General features: G+C 39.8%; 2 protein-coding genes across 6 annotated transcripts in view; one reads left to right on the forward strand and one right to left on the reverse strand.

Moving 5' to 3' along the window:
* ASH1L (ash1 (absent, small, or homeotic)-like (Drosophila)) overlaps positions 1 to 17,408 on the reverse strand; it is a 127,722-nt gene extending 110,314 nt beyond the window's left edge. For 2 of the 5 annotated variants that reach the window (XM_015571690.1, XM_006775695.2), the window contains exons 1-2: positions 17,321 to 17,408; positions 5,502 to 6,022 (exon numbers count right to left, since the gene is read on the reverse strand). In XM_015571690.1, coding sequence (XP_015427176.1) covers positions 5,502 to 5,921 — 420 coding nt within the window. In that variant the 5' untranslated portion in view covers positions 5,922 to 6,022; positions 17,321 to 17,408. Of the gene's footprint in view, positions 1 to 5,501; positions 6,023 to 17,320 lie in introns of those variants that run through there. The other 3 variants (XM_015571692.1, XM_015571691.1, XM_015571694.1) reach the window with 2 other exon arrangements.
* DAP3 (death associated protein 3) overlaps positions 17,188 to 17,653 on the forward strand; it is a 27,949-nt gene continuing 27,483 nt past the window's right edge. Inside the window, exon 1 of the mRNA XM_006775691.2 lies at positions 17,188 to 17,523. Within this exon, the coding sequence (XP_006775754.1) occupies positions 17,345 to 17,523 (179 nt within the window). The 5' untranslated portion in view covers positions 17,188 to 17,344. The remainder of the gene's footprint in view (positions 17,524 to 17,653) is intronic.

Genomic DNA, 17,653 nt, shown 5'->3' on the forward strand with positions numbered 1-17,653 from the left:
ACTAACTAATCTCAGAGGGAAAGGGGAAGAGATTAACCAAAGAACTTATATGCATATATGCAATACTTATGGACACAGAGTGGTGAAGTTCTGGGGTGGGGTGGGAACTGGATGAATGGGGGTAATGGGGGGGAACATCTGTAATACTCTCAACAATAAAGTGTTTTTTTTTAATGTAGAACTATATACCCAGTGAATTTGACTCACTTAGTGATATTAGACAGGAAACAACTCTTCCATCATGTATCTAACCATGTCTCCCTATTAATGAAGTTTCATAAAAGCTCAAGGTTTTGACATCTCATCATATAGGGCCTTTAATTCTGATGTCTCCCCAAAAGTCTTCATTCATTTCTATGTAGCTGTATCTCAGAATTAAAATTAATCATCAATATGCATTTATGGAGCAGTCTGTATGCGAGCATCTCTGGAGTGATTTAGTCATTAAAATAAAATACAAGATATGAACAGTAAACCAGAAAAAGCAGCATGTGAATTAGCAAGTAAGTACAGCAATATTTAGGTTTAATTTTCTGGGACTAAAGCAGCTTTGCCTGCTATCAATTTGGTTCAATAATGACTTTTTCCATTAGCAAGTTCAACAATGAAGTGAGAAATATTCACATTCACCATACCTCATTATATATACCATTAAACCAAACCGTAATACTGACTTAAGCAGATATCCTTAACATTCTACACTTTAAGAGAAAATGAACTGCTCAATCAGCCAAATGCAGTGCTGATTAGAGAAGTTTCTAATACAATCTGAAAGCAAGAATTGAGGATGAACCTGATGAAACTAATTATGGCAGTTTTAACCTTCCTGGTATATATTTTTAGCAGAGGCTGTACAATGCAATGGAAGGGATCTGCTTCCCTCCATTTATGGGAGCATATGCTTCCACAATGAATGTTATTTTGGAAAAAGAGTGGCATGGCACCTTGTTTTGTCTCCAAGGCTTAGGACAGATAGTGGATGCCCCCTTGGCTGTCTGTTTTGTGTATGTGAAGGGAGAAAAAAAGGCTTTACTGAAATATGAAGATCCAGGAGAATTTACGTAATAGCTGCTGCCATGGAGAACCTGGGCTCTGTGCCAACTGTCCTCTAATTTTCTACTACAAAATAACGCTAATTCAAGTAGCTTCCAAAGTAAACAACCAATATAAAGGTAAGGCAACAGAACTCCATTCAAAGCAGGTTCTGGAAATACCGATATACCATCAGATTGCCCTTTTTAAATAACTTTTGTCAAAAAGAACATGAGAATGGAAAGATAGCAGTGGGATAATGTGGACTTGTCATTTGGACCTTTTCATAATTTGGTATAAGAAAGACTACATTCATAGATGGCAAACCCACAAGGTATTACAGGTAGGATGAGAAAATGGGACCATCTCCCATATTTAGCAAACCTCAAGTTCTCTGGGTAGACCTAAAGAGACTAAACATGAAAAATTCATTTAAAAAAAAAAAAAAAGGCATTGGGATAAACATAATACCAATAGAAGTAACAACAAAAAATTATCACTTGGGCTCAGGTGGTACCTTCTAGTGAATGAGTCACTAAGATGTGTTAAATGCTTTAAAAAATGTTTGACATCTAAAACTTAGTTTTTTAAAACTAAGAATCTAATGTGGGTTTGTTTTTAAATGGAGGTACTATAGACATCTTAGTTTACCACTGACTGTGTTGGGATAAAATACTTAAGGAAAGTTTTTGTTTCATCTAAAAGTTTTTCTTTTTCAGAACTGCAACCTTCGCCATGAATGGGTTTTCTAATGTATTTACTGAAGTTGTCCTTTATCAGGAAATTAATGCAAAGGCCACAGGTAATAGCATTACTACCAATAACACAGATTTTTCTTTTTTTTTATAATGACTATAAACAATGACTTTGCAGGGACATCAGGCATGAGAGTGAATTAATCTCAAAAAATATTGCTATTCTAGAAGGCAGAAAGAGAAAAAATTGGAGAAAAAAGAAGAGAAATACAATATTAAGCTTCTATGTTTCATTAGTACTCTCATTGACAGTGTTGCAAAAAGCCTGACAAGCAAAGAGAATTGTTCCATTAGGGAGTGAGAAAGGTACTTAAAGTAAGAAAGGAAGATTTAAAAATCTAGACTTCTGCAGAATTTATACCAATATTTACAGAAACAATAAGAGGTATTTTCTCAATACATTTTTTAAAACATGCATTTGTCACTCAGGGAATGTAAAAACTAAAAAGAGCACCCTGACACTCAAGAAACATTCATTAGTAAAAGAATAACAAATCTATAATAATAAAAGCGTAATATGCTAATTAAACAGGATGTCCTTCTGGATGACCTTCAGGACAGAGGAAGCTGGGGCTGCAAGCAAAGCCAGTGTCCCGAGTGCCAGCCGGGCCAGAGGGAAGCTCAGGTCCCGGGTGCCTGGAGGGAAACCTGGGTCCCCAGTACCAGAGGAAGCCAGTGCCGGCAGCCAGGGGAAGGAAGGCCCACTCTTGCACGATTTGGGGGAGCAGTCCTCTAATAAATTAATAATTACAATATAATGTGATATATGTTAAAACAGATATATACATGCAATGGAAGCACAAAGGTAGAGTAACTCTGGGAGTGTTCAGGGAACATTTCACATAATTGGGTGATATCTAATTGGGTGAGTCTTTCTACTCCCTCATCCCTCATCCTTCTTCCTTTCCCTATTATGTACTGAAGCATTCTCTTTTCATTTTTTTTAAAGGAATTCAATAACCTTAACTTTATTGTTGTAATTTTTTTCATTTTAATCTTAGATAATTTCCTTCTTGAAGTTGAAACAAAGAAACACTCACCTAGTATGTTTAGGAGAATTTTCACTTGTTTGATAATTTCTAATAGTCATAAGCAATAAACTGATTAAAAAAGTAAAGCTACCAAGTTTCTCTGCCTTTGGCTGGCAATTTTCAGTATCTCCCTGTCATGTCTTCTGTATGCCTTTACCTATGCAATCAAAGACTAGACAGGGAGCTACAGGATAATCACACTCAGCAATTTTGCTTTTACTGTGAAAGTCACTGATTTCTGTAAATTGTTAGGATCATCTTTCTGCCATCACATATATTCTCAGATGTTAGAATTATATGTAGCTTAGCTAAAAATAGGTAAAATATTCTAGTGTATAGTATATCCACCATCTGTGCATTTGTGTCAAATATCTCCTAAACTCTGACTTCCTAATATAGCAGCTTTTAAAAATTACATGAACAGTTAACGATCATTGAGTATTAACCTGATAGCAATATATTTTTTTCAGAGGGTCTTGTTTTTGCCCTCTGAAAACTGTTGAAAGAAAAATTACATTACAAGATAAAATATACAATCTGTATTTCTATGTTTTTACTATAAATTTTGCTTTAAAAGCAGCATTGACAAAAACTGAACTACTTTTGTGAATCAGGGGCTGGGGATAGCGTTGGCTGTGTTTGGTAATGCCTTGTTTTAAAATAAATAAAAGAAAACCCAAGCTTTCTTAGACTACCAACATGCTTCACAACAGTCAATCTTAGCCAGTGATACTTCATCTTTTTGGAGTCATGAATCCTTTTGAGAAGTTGGTAAGAGCTATATAAAAACACAACCAAACAAAAACACAAAATTCTGCACACACCATCATATTCCAAGGGCAACCACACACACCCAAACCCCTTCAGAGTCCCAGGTTGTGAAGTACTACGTTAGGCTATAAAAAGGGAACGAGAGCATTCCCAAGAGCCAGATACTAGATATAAATTTAATTATTTATATAACCATTTAAGATAGGCATTAGAGTCCCACATTATAGCCCTACCTGATTTGGCTCAGTGGATGGAGCATCGGCCTGGAGACCAAAAGGTCCCAGGTTTGATTTCAGTCAAGGGCACATGCCCAGGTTGCGGGCTCGGTCCCCACTGGGGGGCGCGCAGGAGGCAGCTGATCAGTGATTCTTTTTCATCATTGATGTTTCTCTCCCTCTCTCTCTCTCTCTAACCTCTCTGAAATCAATAAAAACATTTTGAAATGTATTTTTAAAATCAATGAGATGTACACAAAACTTTAAAGAAATATTTAAAACTTGCATTTCACAATTATTTTACTATTTTATTATAAACTTGGTTTCTCTCTCATTGATGTTTCTAACTCTCTATCCCTCTCCCTTCCTCTCTGTAAAAAATCAATAAAATATATTTAAAAAAATAAAAATAAAAAATAAATAAAAAGAAAAAAAAGAGTCCCACATTATAAATACAACTGGCACAATAAAATAAACCAAACTGCTGTGTAAGTTAAGCCAGTAGTTGAATTTTGTTCTGATTCTATCACGTAAGCTCTTGCCATTATTTCTGAAGAATTAATTCAGATGGTAGTAATACATTCAAATCCTATGCTAAAGTAATTGTTAGACAAATAAATACCTACCCATCACCAGCAGTTTTGCAAGTATACAAACACCTTCCCTCAGAAACCACAGACTCAGTGATTAAGTGTCAACCTATGAACCAGGAGATCAGGCCCCAGTTGTGAGTTCAATCCCCAGTGTGGGGTGTACAGGAGACAGTCAGTCAATGACTCTCTCTCATCATTGATGTTTTTATCTATCTCTTATCTCTCCCTCTCTGTTCCTCTCTGAAATGAAAACATTATTTTTAAATATCTGTACCAGAGTAAAAAGAGTTAAGAAAAATTAATTATATTTGGATAGCTGGTGAGAAAGAGGGAACAATTTTTTTAAGGTTTTTTTTTTTCATTGATTCTTAGGCAGAGAGGAAGGGAGAGAGAAACAATGTGTGAGGTAAACATCAATCAGCCGCCTCCTGCACGCCCCCTCCCTGCATGCCCCCTACCAGGAATAGAGCCCATAACCCGGGCATGTGTCTTGACCAGAAATCAAACCAGTAACCTTTCAGTACATAGGACAAGACAACACCCAACCAACTGAGCCATACCAGCCAGTGCAAGGGGACAATTTTTAATTTACTAACTTGTCTTGTGAGGAAAAACAAGAGTTAATACTTGTATAAAACAATTCATTTAACAAAAGCTCTCAACATATATTAGTGAACTGGATTCTTACAGTTCACTAAAAGATAGGTAATATTATAATCATTTAAAATCTTTGAGTCTCAGTTTCTTCTCTGTTGATTTGTCTATAGTCACACTGTTGATAAACAGGAACTAAAATTAAAATCTAGGCTTCCTAAACAAGTCCAGTATTCTTTCCACTATGCCACTAGAAGCAGGATTCTGGGTATACTCCATTTAAAATATTTGCCATGATTTTACTAATACAAATACATACATGGTAAGGCTATCACTCACAGCTCCTGACAAGCCACAAAGCCTATTTCATTTCAGTCTTATAAAACAGACTATTTTGAAATAACTTACAAAGATTAAATTCAAACTTCATAGAAAATGTATGCAGGTTAGATAAAAATTAATCGAGAAATCCAAATATTGTCACCACATATTGTTGCAAATTCTACTTACTCGTTTTGAAGGACAGTGCTCATTCTTTTCATCTGTCATCTTCCCACTTTTAAGTGCTTTCCTTGGGTGCTTGATAGTTGTTTTTATGGCAGGTCGACATACATAGTTCTCCAAGTTCTTTGGAGGTTTTTTAGTTCTCTTAGCCTGAAGGCCAATTTTCAATTTTAAATTTCCCTCTGAAAAGTTTGTTTCTTTCACTGAAAACTGTTGCTGTGCATCAGTCAAATCATCATCTTTCCCTGATTCAATGTTTCTTTCCCGATTCCATTTGCGAAGGCCCTCTTCCTCCTTTGCGTTGTTTTCTAGCTCTACTTCTCTATTGCTGACCAATGTTCCAGCATTGATGGCAGAGGGACTCTTTCTTGAAAATCCTTCGGAATCAGAACCCAATCCTAACATAGCAGTATTTCTAAGGTCCATCACAAGTGTATGTTATTACCAAGGAATCCTATGAATATTTTACAGAACTGTGTTCCATAAAAAACAGGAATCTCCAAAACTTGCAACCAGCATCTCTTTCTCTGCAGGACAGACCATAACAAAAATTTATCAGAGTAGAAGTAACGTGAGAAATGCGTATTAGGGGGAGAGGGGGAACAAGTTAGTCAGAAGAACACAGAATCACAGTTGAAACAAATAAAAATGTAGTTCAAAATGAATTTAAATTCACTTAGTTATGATTAGATTTAAAATTTTAGAGTAAGTTTATTATTTTACAGATATCATAAACAAGCTGAGTGGCAAACAAGCTAGTGCAAATCAATGTTTAAGAACCACTGTTATAACTCAACCAAAAAGTTTCTATAAACACAAGCCTAAGTAAAAAAAATAATTTCATATATTTTAGCACTCCTCAGTTTCAAGGAATATATTTCTCCATTTTAGTTGAATAAAATCAATTTCACTAAGGGTAAAAGAATCATTTTTGGCTGGTTCCAGTGTTCTGACCTTTTTTAATAAGAGGTTATCAGGCTTTTTACATTAGAACTCTTAGGCTAAAATTATCTTCGTTGTACAATTCAACTCTGGACTTATTCAAAAATATTTCTGAGCATCTATCATGTACAATACCCTGAAAGTACAGTATTCAACAAAACAGATCCAGTTCCTAAACTTACAAGCTTATACTTTAATGAGAAAGACAAAAGTTAAACAACTGATCACACAAATAATTTATAACAATTGTTATAAAAACTTTGAAAACCAGAAATTTATTTTTTATAGTAGTCAGTTGGCATGCTTTAATTCCCCAAATTCATAAGATATTTTTAAACCAGCATGCCAATTTATTTTACAGTAAGTGAGTGGTACACCCTAGCTGAAAATTTGAATAAACTACACAGGGCAAGCCCCTTCTCAAAAATACAGATCCTCAAGAAACTAGATTACCGTATTATAATCAGAAGGCTGACTAGTAAATATAAAACCGAAACAATGCACTTCACTATTCTTAAGGATTGATAGGCTAGTCTTTATTTCAAGCATATATCCCAAACAAGATCCAGCGCTACTATCTGGAAAAAGAAGAGAATATCCTTTCCCTTAGAAAGTCCCATTTATGAAGTAGAATATTTTATAGTTTAACTATGTGCCTTAAGACTTTTTTTCTCAATACGATTATAAGATTCTTAAGGCCAAAGACCATATGATAGAATTGTTTTAACTTCTGTAAAGAATTTAGGTAAAGTGTATAGCCCAAATGACTGGCACACAAAAGTTATCAACAATTTATTGTTATTACCATCAATAGTAGTAGCAGCAGCTTTTTAAGTACTGAACAAAGATAATGGCCAACTGACTAAAACTTTTGCTTTGTTCCCACTCTATTCATTCACACAAACAGCTGAAAGAGTAATCTTCCAATCAGCTCATTCTGACAATTCTTTGCTGTCTATAATGGCATTCAAGGCTTTACATAATTTGGCTCTAACTATTCAAACTTGTTTACCCTTACTTCCCAACACAGAGTCTCTATGTTTCAGTCAAATCAGTTTTCTTTTTTTTTTTTTTCTTTTTTTAATCGATGAGAGAGAAACATCGATCAGCCGCCTCCTGCACACTCCCCACTGGAGATGTGCCCGCAACCCAGGTACATGCCCCCGACCAGAATCGAACCTGGGACCCTTCAGTCCGCAGGCCGACGCTCTATCCACTGAGCCAAACCGGTCACGGCCAAATCAGTTTTCTTTACTGTCCCTAACAAATCATATTCATTTCTGTTTCTGTGCCATGTGTTTTCTTTCCCTTTAAATGTACAAAGTCCTATCTTCTCCATGATGGGTGCACAATCCTGAAATATGAAGTCTAAAAATTGGAAGTATTTGCATAATTCACTGATAACAAAACATGCTATGACCTGATCTCGATCCACTTTTCTATTAATTACCACAATTTCTATGATTAGTCATATATTTCATGGTGAAATATTAACGTGTTGATTAAGGAATGATACTCTAAAAACCACTGTGGAAATGAAATTACCTAATCTATATTATATTATCTTTCTAAAAGCATCAAAAGAACTTTTGGATAATGAATTATTGACCTACTAGGGGCCCGGTGCACGAAATTCGTGCACGGGGGGGGGGGTCCCTCAGCCCAGCTTGCCCCCTCTCACATACTGGGAGCCCTCAGGCGTTGACCTCCATCACCCTCCAATCGCAGGATCGGCCCCTTGCCCAGGCCTGACGCCTCTGCCAGAGGTGTCAGGCCTGGGAAGGGAACCCTCATTTCCCCGCATCAATGGTTCGGCCCCAGCCCAGGCCTGATGCCTCTGGCCCAGGATTCAGGCCTGGGCAGGGGACCCCCTTCCCCCCCCCATCTCTGGCTCTGCCCTTGCCCAGGCCTGATGCCTCGGCCAGAGGAGTCGACCCCCATCACCCTCCGATCACCTGATCGGCCCTTTGCCCAGGCCTGACACCTCCGCCAGAGGTGTCAGGCTTGGACAGGGGACCCCCATCTCCCCCCATCACTGGCTCTGACCCCCGCCCAGGCCTGATGCCTCTGGCCCAGGAATCATGCCTGGGCAGGGGACCCCCATCTCCCTCTGATCGCTTGCTCCACCCCCCTGCCCAAGCCTGACGCCTCTGACTCAGGCTTCAGGCCTGGGCAGGGGACTCCCAGCTCCCTGAGATCTCCCGCTCTGCCCCTGCCCAGGCCTAACACCTCTCCACCCCTGCCCCCGCAGGACACCTCTGGCTGAGGCGTCTGGCCAGGGCAGCATGGACCCGCAGCTGCAGTGGCCCCGCGATTGCGGGCTCTGCTTTAGGCCCAGGCAAGGGACCCCTAGCTCCCAGGACTGCCAGCTTTGACCCTGCCCAGCTCCCATCGCTGGCTCCACCCTTACTTCATGCTATTACTGGCCAGGGTGACAAAGGCGCCCAATTCTCCAATCATGGCTTGGGGGCAGGGCAAAGGCGGCCCCCTGACCCCTGGCTCTTAGCTCCCCGCTGGGTTTCCTTCCGATCACTGTCAGTGGCAGGAGGCTTCTTCCTGCTTTCCCTTTCATCTCCCTGCATTGTGCCTACATATGCAAATTAATCGCCATCTTTGTTGGCAGTTAACCACCATCTTAGTTGGCAGTTAATTTGCATATCACCCTGATTAGCCAATGAAAAGCGTAGCGGTCGTACGCCAATTACCATACTTCTCTTTTATTAGTGGAGATGTTCTCAGATCTATATGTAAGCCTGCACTGACCTGATTCTTCCCTTAATATCTATTATCCATACTGGATCACAACCTGGGTTTTTTTATTCTTGTTCCACATTTATCAGCTGCTTTCCCAAATAGACTATAATTGTAAGCCTGGCCCGGCTGGCATAGCTCAGTGGTTGAGCATCGACCTATGAATCAGGAGGTCACGGTTTGATTCCCGGTCAGGGCACATGCCCTGGTTGTGGGCTCAATCCCCAATGTGGGGCGTGCAGGAGGCAAACTATCAACGATTCTCTCATCACTGATGTTTCTATCTCCCTCTCCCTCTCCCTTCCTCTCTGAAATCAATAAAAAAATTATTTTAAAAAAATGTAAGCTTGATGTGGGTAGGAAACTCTTCTGGCTTGTTCACTACATTCCCAGCACCTGGAACAATGAATATCATATATGTTAATACCCAATAAGTAGTAGATGGAAGGAGGGAAGGGATTTTAAGGCCCCCCTATAGCTTCTAATATGTTTGGTATGCAGAAAATGTTTCTCCTTTTTGTTTGTTTTTTGTTTTTACTATGATTTCATCTTATGAGAAGCCTGTTTTTTAATTGTATTTTGACTATATTTCATATAAATGGTTTTCTGTAAACTTACTATCATATACTGCACTAGTAATAGCTTTCAAATCATATCTTAATACCTCTTCTAGTTCTGTACCATCAAAACTAGTCTAAGAAAAACAATGTTCACTAATCTCACTTTATATTCCTGACCACTAATATCAAGTGGCCCTTAGAGCTGTAACACATTCCCATAATCTATTCACTCCACCACCACTCTCCTAGAAGCTATTTCATATCATCTCATCTCACTGATTTTGCTTCCAATATGATGGCAATAAAGAAAACTGTCACAAGCTCCCACTGTATCGCACGCACCTGCCTGTACCTGTTTTCCTTCCTATCATTATATATAAACTAGAGGCCTGGCACAGGAAATTCATGCACTTGGGGGTTGCGGGGGAGGGGTCCCTCAGTCCAGCCTGCGTCCTCTTGCAGTCTAGGAGCCTTCGGGGATGTCCAACTGCCACGGAGAGGGGAGAGGTTCCTGCCACCACTGCTGCACTTGCCAGCTGTGAGCCCAGCTTCTGGCTGAGCAGCGCTCCCCCTATGGGAGCACGCACACTGACCACCAGTAGTCAGCTCCTGCACTGAGCATCTGCCCCCTGGTGGTCAGTGTGCATCATAGCGACTGGTTGTTCTGCTGTCTGATTTACATATTAGCCTTTTATTATATAGGATTGTCTCTATTACCAATCCCACCACTTGAAGATTAAATCATATTCCTGGGATCTTCTTAAGAGCATTATTCAGAAAACTATATTGATGGGCACTTGGGCTATTTCCAAATCTTAGCTATTGTAAAGAACACTACTATGAATATAGGGGTGCATATATTCTTTCTGATTGGTGTTTTGGGGATTCTTAGTATATATTCCTAGAAGTGGGATGATTGGGTCAAATGGCAGTTCCATTTCCAATTTTTTTAGGAAACTCCATACTGTTTTTCAATAGTGGCTGCAATAGTTTGCATTCCCACCAGCAGCGTACTAGTGCTCCCTTTTCTCCACATCCCTGCCAGTACTTGTTGTTTGCTGATTTATTGATAGCCATTCTGGCAGGTGTGAGATGATACCTCATTGTAGCCTTAATTTGCATCTCTGTGATCATTAGTGACATTGAGTATTTTTTCATATGTCTATTGGCCATCTGTATGTCCTCTCTGGAGACATATCTATTCAGATCTTTTGTCCATTTTTTAATTGAATAATTCATCTTTCAATCCCATCATTCTTGACTAAATTCTTCTAAGTGTCAAAAATATCTCACAATTCAGTCCAATAACTTCATCTCCCCAGGTTATATCATCAAGTTCTATGGTTCTCAATACCAACTCTACAATGATGAACTCCCAAATTTATACATCCAACTACCTATTCAATGTCCCAACCAGAAACACTTAATAGAAAACTAAAGTCAGTATATCCAAATCAGATTAGTTGTTGCACCCCCGCAACTTGCTTCTCCCAGTGTTCCTAATTTCAGTAAATGGCATCCAATTTTTGAGGCTCTCATTGATGTCATTGATTTTATATAGATTTAGCTATATTTTTATTGACTTCAGAGAGGGAGATATAGAAACATCAACAATGAGAATCAAAGACTGGCTGCCTCCTGCACACCCCTTACTGGGGATCAAGACCACAACCCACACCCTGCAGGTTTTGTTTGGCTCAGTGGATAGATCGTTGGCCTGTGGACTGAAGGGTCCCGGGTTCGATTCAGGTCAAGGGCACATGCCCAGGTTGTGGGCTTGATCCCCAGTGGGGGGTGTGCAGGAGACAGCCAATCAATGATTCTCTTTCATCATTGATGTTTCTCTCTGTCCCTCTCCCTTCCTCTCTGAAATCAATAAAAAATATATTTAAAAAAAGGTTATTAGGTAAATTTCTGTCATTACTTGAAGCCATAATTTATGATGATGTGTCAACATCACACTGCCCACTAACACTCCCAGTGAGGCAGTTACTAAAAAAGTGATTTCTAAAACATGAAATGTAAAAATGAAAGTTGTAATTAAGATGACAAATCATAAGTATTAAAATCTAACCTCTACATACAAAAGAATATAAACAAAAAAAAACACTCCAAGTAATTTAAAGGGGGAAAAAACACACCCTACAATATAGCTCGAAACGAAACAAAAACTATTTTAACTTTCCTCTCTTCTGGCAGCCAGGCTTAAGATATCTCATGCTCTGAAAAGGCAGACACAAAGTAGACCTCACAGTGGATTTCAGTAACCTTAAAAGATTTATAACACACATAACTTAAATAGCAATATGAAATTGTTAACTGGAGACATACCACCTACACATATGGTAAAACTTCTCTACTGTTTGTAGGCAGATCATTTTGGGCAGGATTGAATGTGTCCAAATCTTTATTGATACAGTATAGAAAAAGACTTAGAATAAAAAGCCTCAAGTAGTACTACTAATTCTATAAAAACACAGTTCTTAGCAAAATATATAAGTTATGGCCGAACCGGTTTGGCTCAGTGGATAGAGCGTCAGCCGCGAGACTCAAGGGTCCCAGGTTCGATTCCGGTCAAGGGCATGTACCTTGGTTGCGGGTACATCCCCACTGGGGGGCGTGCAGGAGGCAGCTGATTGATCTCTCACATCGATATTTCTAACTCTCTATCCCTCTCCCTTCTTCTCTGTAAAAGATCAATAAAATGTATTTTAAAATATATATATAAAAGTTATGGATGGACAGAGACTTGACTTGGGGTAGTAAACACACAATATAGTGTACAGATGATGTTTTGTAGAGCTGTGCACCTGAAACCTGTATAATTTTGTTAGCTGGTGTCACCCCAATAAATTCATGTTTTTAAAAAGATATAGGGAAGTTATGGTTTGTACTTTAAAACACAACTCAAGAAAAGGACAGAAAAACTGATTTCCATTTTTTTCTTTAAAAACATTTTTTTTAAATTGATTTCAGAGAAGAAGGGAGAAGGAAAGTGATAGAAACATCAATGATGACAGAGAATCATTGACTGGCTGCCTCCTGCATATTCCCACACTGGGGATCAAGCCGGCAACCTGGGCATGTGTCCTGATTGGGAATTGAACCATGACCTCCTAGTTCATAGTTTGATGCTCAACCACTGAGCCATGCTGGCTGAGCAATTATTTTCCATTCTTGATCCTTAAAAGATCCTGCAGAATTTTCTGTTATTATTACAAGCATTACTTTTGTGAAGTATCTCATACATAGAAAGAGACTATATACATATGTATCTATATGCACAGATATATAGGTTGTCCCAAAAAATGTATACACACTTTAACAGCTGATAACTCACTTGATTTTCACTCCTTTTCAGGTTTAACTGATTTGAAATAATAGGTGAAGCCAGACTAAGTTTCGAACGAAGAAAACTCATCCTAAAGTGCCACTAGACTTTTTCAAAAGGGGATACATAAAAAATAAAGTTTACAGTATAAAACCAATGAATCGAAGGCATGCAAATTCTGAACAAAATGATTCTTGACGTTTGCGATTCCACTGCTTCGTGTTATCAGTAGTGCATGGACCAGAATCGTCATCGGTTTGAAAACAGGCAATGACAAAAAAATTATTCACTTCTGTACATACTTTTAAATTTTGAAATGGAATGTATGTTAATGAATAGTGAATTTAATCTGTTCACAAACTTACATAACATTCTTACACAGAGGCCATGACAAAAAAGATGAGGCAATCAGAACATTTTTAAGATCTCTCTCCATTATCTTGCAGAATCCTATAATCTGTCCTATTGAAACACCTTTCTAATTTTCTTGTTCTTTTAAAAATTCAGTAATTGTTTTTAATTTCTAGTACTAGATTCATGGGTAGTCTGTGAAATAACTACTGGATTTTACCCCCAGAAGTGTTTTCTAGGTGCATGTATATCCAAATATGACATTAAGACATTTTTTAGCCAGACCAGCATAGCTCAGTGGTTGATCATAGTAGATCTTTGAGGTCACAGTTTAATTCTCAGTCAGGGGACAAGCATAGGTTGTTGGCTTGAGCATGCAGGAGGCAGCCAATCAATGATTCTCTCTCATCACTGATGTTTCTATCTTTCTCTCCCTCTCCCATCCTCTCTGAAATCAATAAAAAAATTTTTTTAATCTTTTTTACATAAACTTACTATGGAAATATATCCAAAACAAGATAAGGAATGCAACCAATGTCTGCCTCCTTTTCAAACCAGAGTTCCTCAATCCAAAAACATCAAATGATCAATCATTCAATATCAAAGTACATTTTTTAGTTACGAAGTTGCATAAAAAGTATGAAGACATTATAGCTTCCTAAGAATAAGTAGTGGCAAAAACTCTGCAATTAAGTTATGAAACCTTAACTCCTAGGAATATGCTTCCCACCTCCTTCTTTGCCCTTTTGAAAGTCCCTACCATCATACAATTCATAGCTTCAACTGGATTAGAATACCTTCAAGGATAGAGCCCATATATTATTCATCTTTTTATCCCCTGAATTGAATTAACTCAATATTTGTTATAACTAAGATAAATTTCAGGAAATGAGCCTCATTTCCAATACAAAACTGGAAAGATATTAGTTTGAAAATAAAGATAACTAAAAGGAATAAATTTATAAAAATTTGTGCTGTATTATATTCTCTTACCACCTAATTCAGAATCACATACTAACACTGCAGAAATAAGTATGCAAAGAAATAAAAATAATTAAAAACATGGATCTTCAAGTTCTCCTTACTGTCAGCATGCTCAAATAAAGTCACAGAATCCTTCATCTTTTCAACTCATAACAGCATACTCACTCCCAAACAAAACTAGAAAAAAAAAGGCTTTCAAATGAGAACTGAATATAAATTGGTTCTATTTCATTACAATTTAAGTTCCTGAAATTGTATGCATAACTTGTGTGACTATTCTTATGCTCATTTTCTACAGTTGAGGAAGGGTCTTACACTAGATTCTCAGAAGGGTAAGTGTCCCCCAAAAAACTTTAAGAACCACTGATCTGGCACATCAAAAAATTCAAACTTCATGCCCTGACCGGTTTGGCTCAGTGGATAGAGCGTCAGCCTGCACACTGAAGTGTCCCAGGTTCGATTCTAGTCAGGGGCATGTACCTTGGTTGCGGGCACATCCCCAGTAGGGAGTGTGCAGGAGGCAGCTGATCGATGTTTCCAACTCTCTGTCCCTCTCCCTTCCTCTCTGTAAAAAAGCAATAAAATACATTTTTTTAAAAATTCAAACTTCCAGAGAAATAAAATTAAGTTGGCTTTATTCAAGTCATATTCATAAAGGAGATCCTTACTATAAATTAGCCTTTCGAAGAATTCCTTCAGTCTAGCCAAAGTTTCAATATCCATAGGCACATATAACAACAATTCCAAGATCCCCCAAATAGTTTACTCATAAATCCCCCCTTCCCCAAAAAAGCAAAAGACGACACACTCTATCACAACCTGGCTACCTACCCTGTTAAGAGTCTTAATTAAAAATACACTTCTGCCGAAACTGGTTTGGCTCAGTGGATAGAGCGTCGGCCTGCGAACTGAAAGGTCCCAGGTTCGATTCCAGTCAAGGGCATGTACCTGGGTTGCGGGCACATCCCCAGTGGGGAGTGTGCAGGAGGCAGCTGGTCGATGTTTCTCTCTCATCGATGTTTCTAACTATCTCTCTCCTTTCCTCTCTGTAAAAACTCAATAAAATATATTTTTAAAAAAATACACTTCTATCCTTTCATATTAAAATGTCTGGAAGATCTAAATACCCTCCAAACCGAATATTTTTAGGAAGGTTTTCTAGTTTCAATTCCACACTGACTTGTTTGCCTCGCTCAAGTTAATATGTATCTCTGTCAAGACAAGTCCCCCTTCATATGTACTCAGGTTGTTTCAACAGGGTCACCTTGATTATTCTCAGCCTAAGGCAGGACAATTTATTAAGAAGTTATTAAATATTTGTTGACTGAATGAAAGATCCTTCCTCCCAAAGATTTAAAGTTAAGCTGTCAAAATAAAAATTAAGCTGTCAGAGCCCATGCAGCTGCTCTGGTACAAGTTATGCTATGAAAGATCCCTCTCTCAAACACACAAGCCTAACTGTCAAAAATGCTCTGCTTCTCCCGTAAACAAAAAATAATAGTCATGGATACACATTTTCATACAGGTCAACCTGAGCAAGGACAACATACATTCCATATACATGTCTGACACAATTGATCGGTACCAAATATATTATCCAACCAGTCACATATGCCCCTATCTTTCCAATAAACTCAAGATTTGCCTGTCAAAGACCTTCAGAGGCTCCATTCATTGTATGATGGAAATACTACTTGAGTAGTGGTCAAACCACTGAATTATAAAGCAACTTTGTCCCCAACTTAACTTGCGACCTTGGAAAAATTATCTCGTTATGCCTCAATTTCCTATTCTGTCAAATAGGAGAAAACATCTATCCTACCATTTTCACAGGTATTTAGGATCACACACACACACTGCAAGTGCAGTCTGAAAAATACAAATGCTTTACTCTATTATAAAGTGTTGATATAAACTCAGGTCCGCAAAAAGGCCAAGCATTCTTTATACCCTCACAATAATTGTGCTGTTAAAGATGGTCTGGGCCCTTGCATTTACACGATGCACTCTATTAGAGAAACCAACTATTCCCAAGACCACACCTGGCTCTGACAGGCTTCTCCCATCCCTGACCCCAACACACACACACACACACACACACACACACACACACACGCGCGCGCGCGCTAGTGTGTCTACAATACTACTGCCCTGACTGCTCTTCCCCAACAAGTAATAACGCACTCGCTCCCAAACCCTAAAATACACACGCATGTCAATCAGCAGGGAACAACATCCCACGTTTTATTTTTAAAATAAGCTAACTTACAGGGGGAACTCCATTACCCTTATACAAATACAAGCAAACTCTTCCGGAACACTTTCCTTCCTTACACACACACACACACACACACACAGCCGCTCTATACCAACAGACCATCTGTCTTCTAGACGAAAAACATGTCTTTCCATGTACAAACTAACCAGTAACATTTATTCAACTTAGAACCCTGAGATCGTTCTGTCGTTCGCTGCATGCAGTTCAGCGGGTCAGAAGCACAACAGACCTGACCGTGCAGGCAAACTACCCTCCGAAGATCGCTGCTCCGGCCACTCTCCTCCCCGTAACAGACGGAGCCCGGACCCGGGGGGATGCTCCCGTCGGGCCCACGCCACACGCGAAATAAACCTGTCAGGGACACGGGCGACTCCGCCTCCGCTGGCTGACTTTCCCGCCCCCCGGCCCCGCGCCAGGAGCCCGCCAGTGAGGGACACCCCTTCGGCCCCGCCAGGAGGGACTTCCCGATGAGCTCAGGATCCCCTGCCCTGCGCTCCCCTCCCCCATTCCCGCCGCCGCTCTCCCGGAGGCGCGGGTCCGGGAGATGACAGGAGCGCCCCGGCAGCCAAGGGCTGAGTAGCGGAGGAATGACTTAGGCCCCAAGACCTCCCCCGGCGGTTCTACTCACCGTGTCAGAGGCCGAGGCCCAGCGATGAGAGTGCAGGGAAGTGGGGAAGAGGGGACGGCCGCCACCAGGCTCCTCCGCTTCCCCGGGTCCACAGCGGATCCCTCTCGCTTGTCAAGAGGCGGCCGGCGGGGGAGCGGACTGGCGGAGACGGGAGAGAGGAGAAGAGAAAGGCGTGGGGCTAAAGCTAGAGAAACTGAGGGGAGGTGGGTCCCGCAACCGAGATGGGGATCGTCTCCCCCTCCGCCAAGCGAACCCAAAATGGCGGCGGAGTGGCGGCGGCAGAGCGGCGGCGGCAGCTCCTCGGGAGGGAGGGAGGGAGGGAGCGAAGGGCGC

This window comes from Myotis davidii, unplaced genomic scaffold, assembly GCF_000327345.1.
Source record: "Myotis davidii unplaced genomic scaffold, ASM32734v1 scaffold208, whole genome shotgun sequence".
Taxonomy (NCBI): Eukaryota; Metazoa; Chordata; class Mammalia; order Chiroptera; family Vespertilionidae; genus Myotis; species Myotis davidii.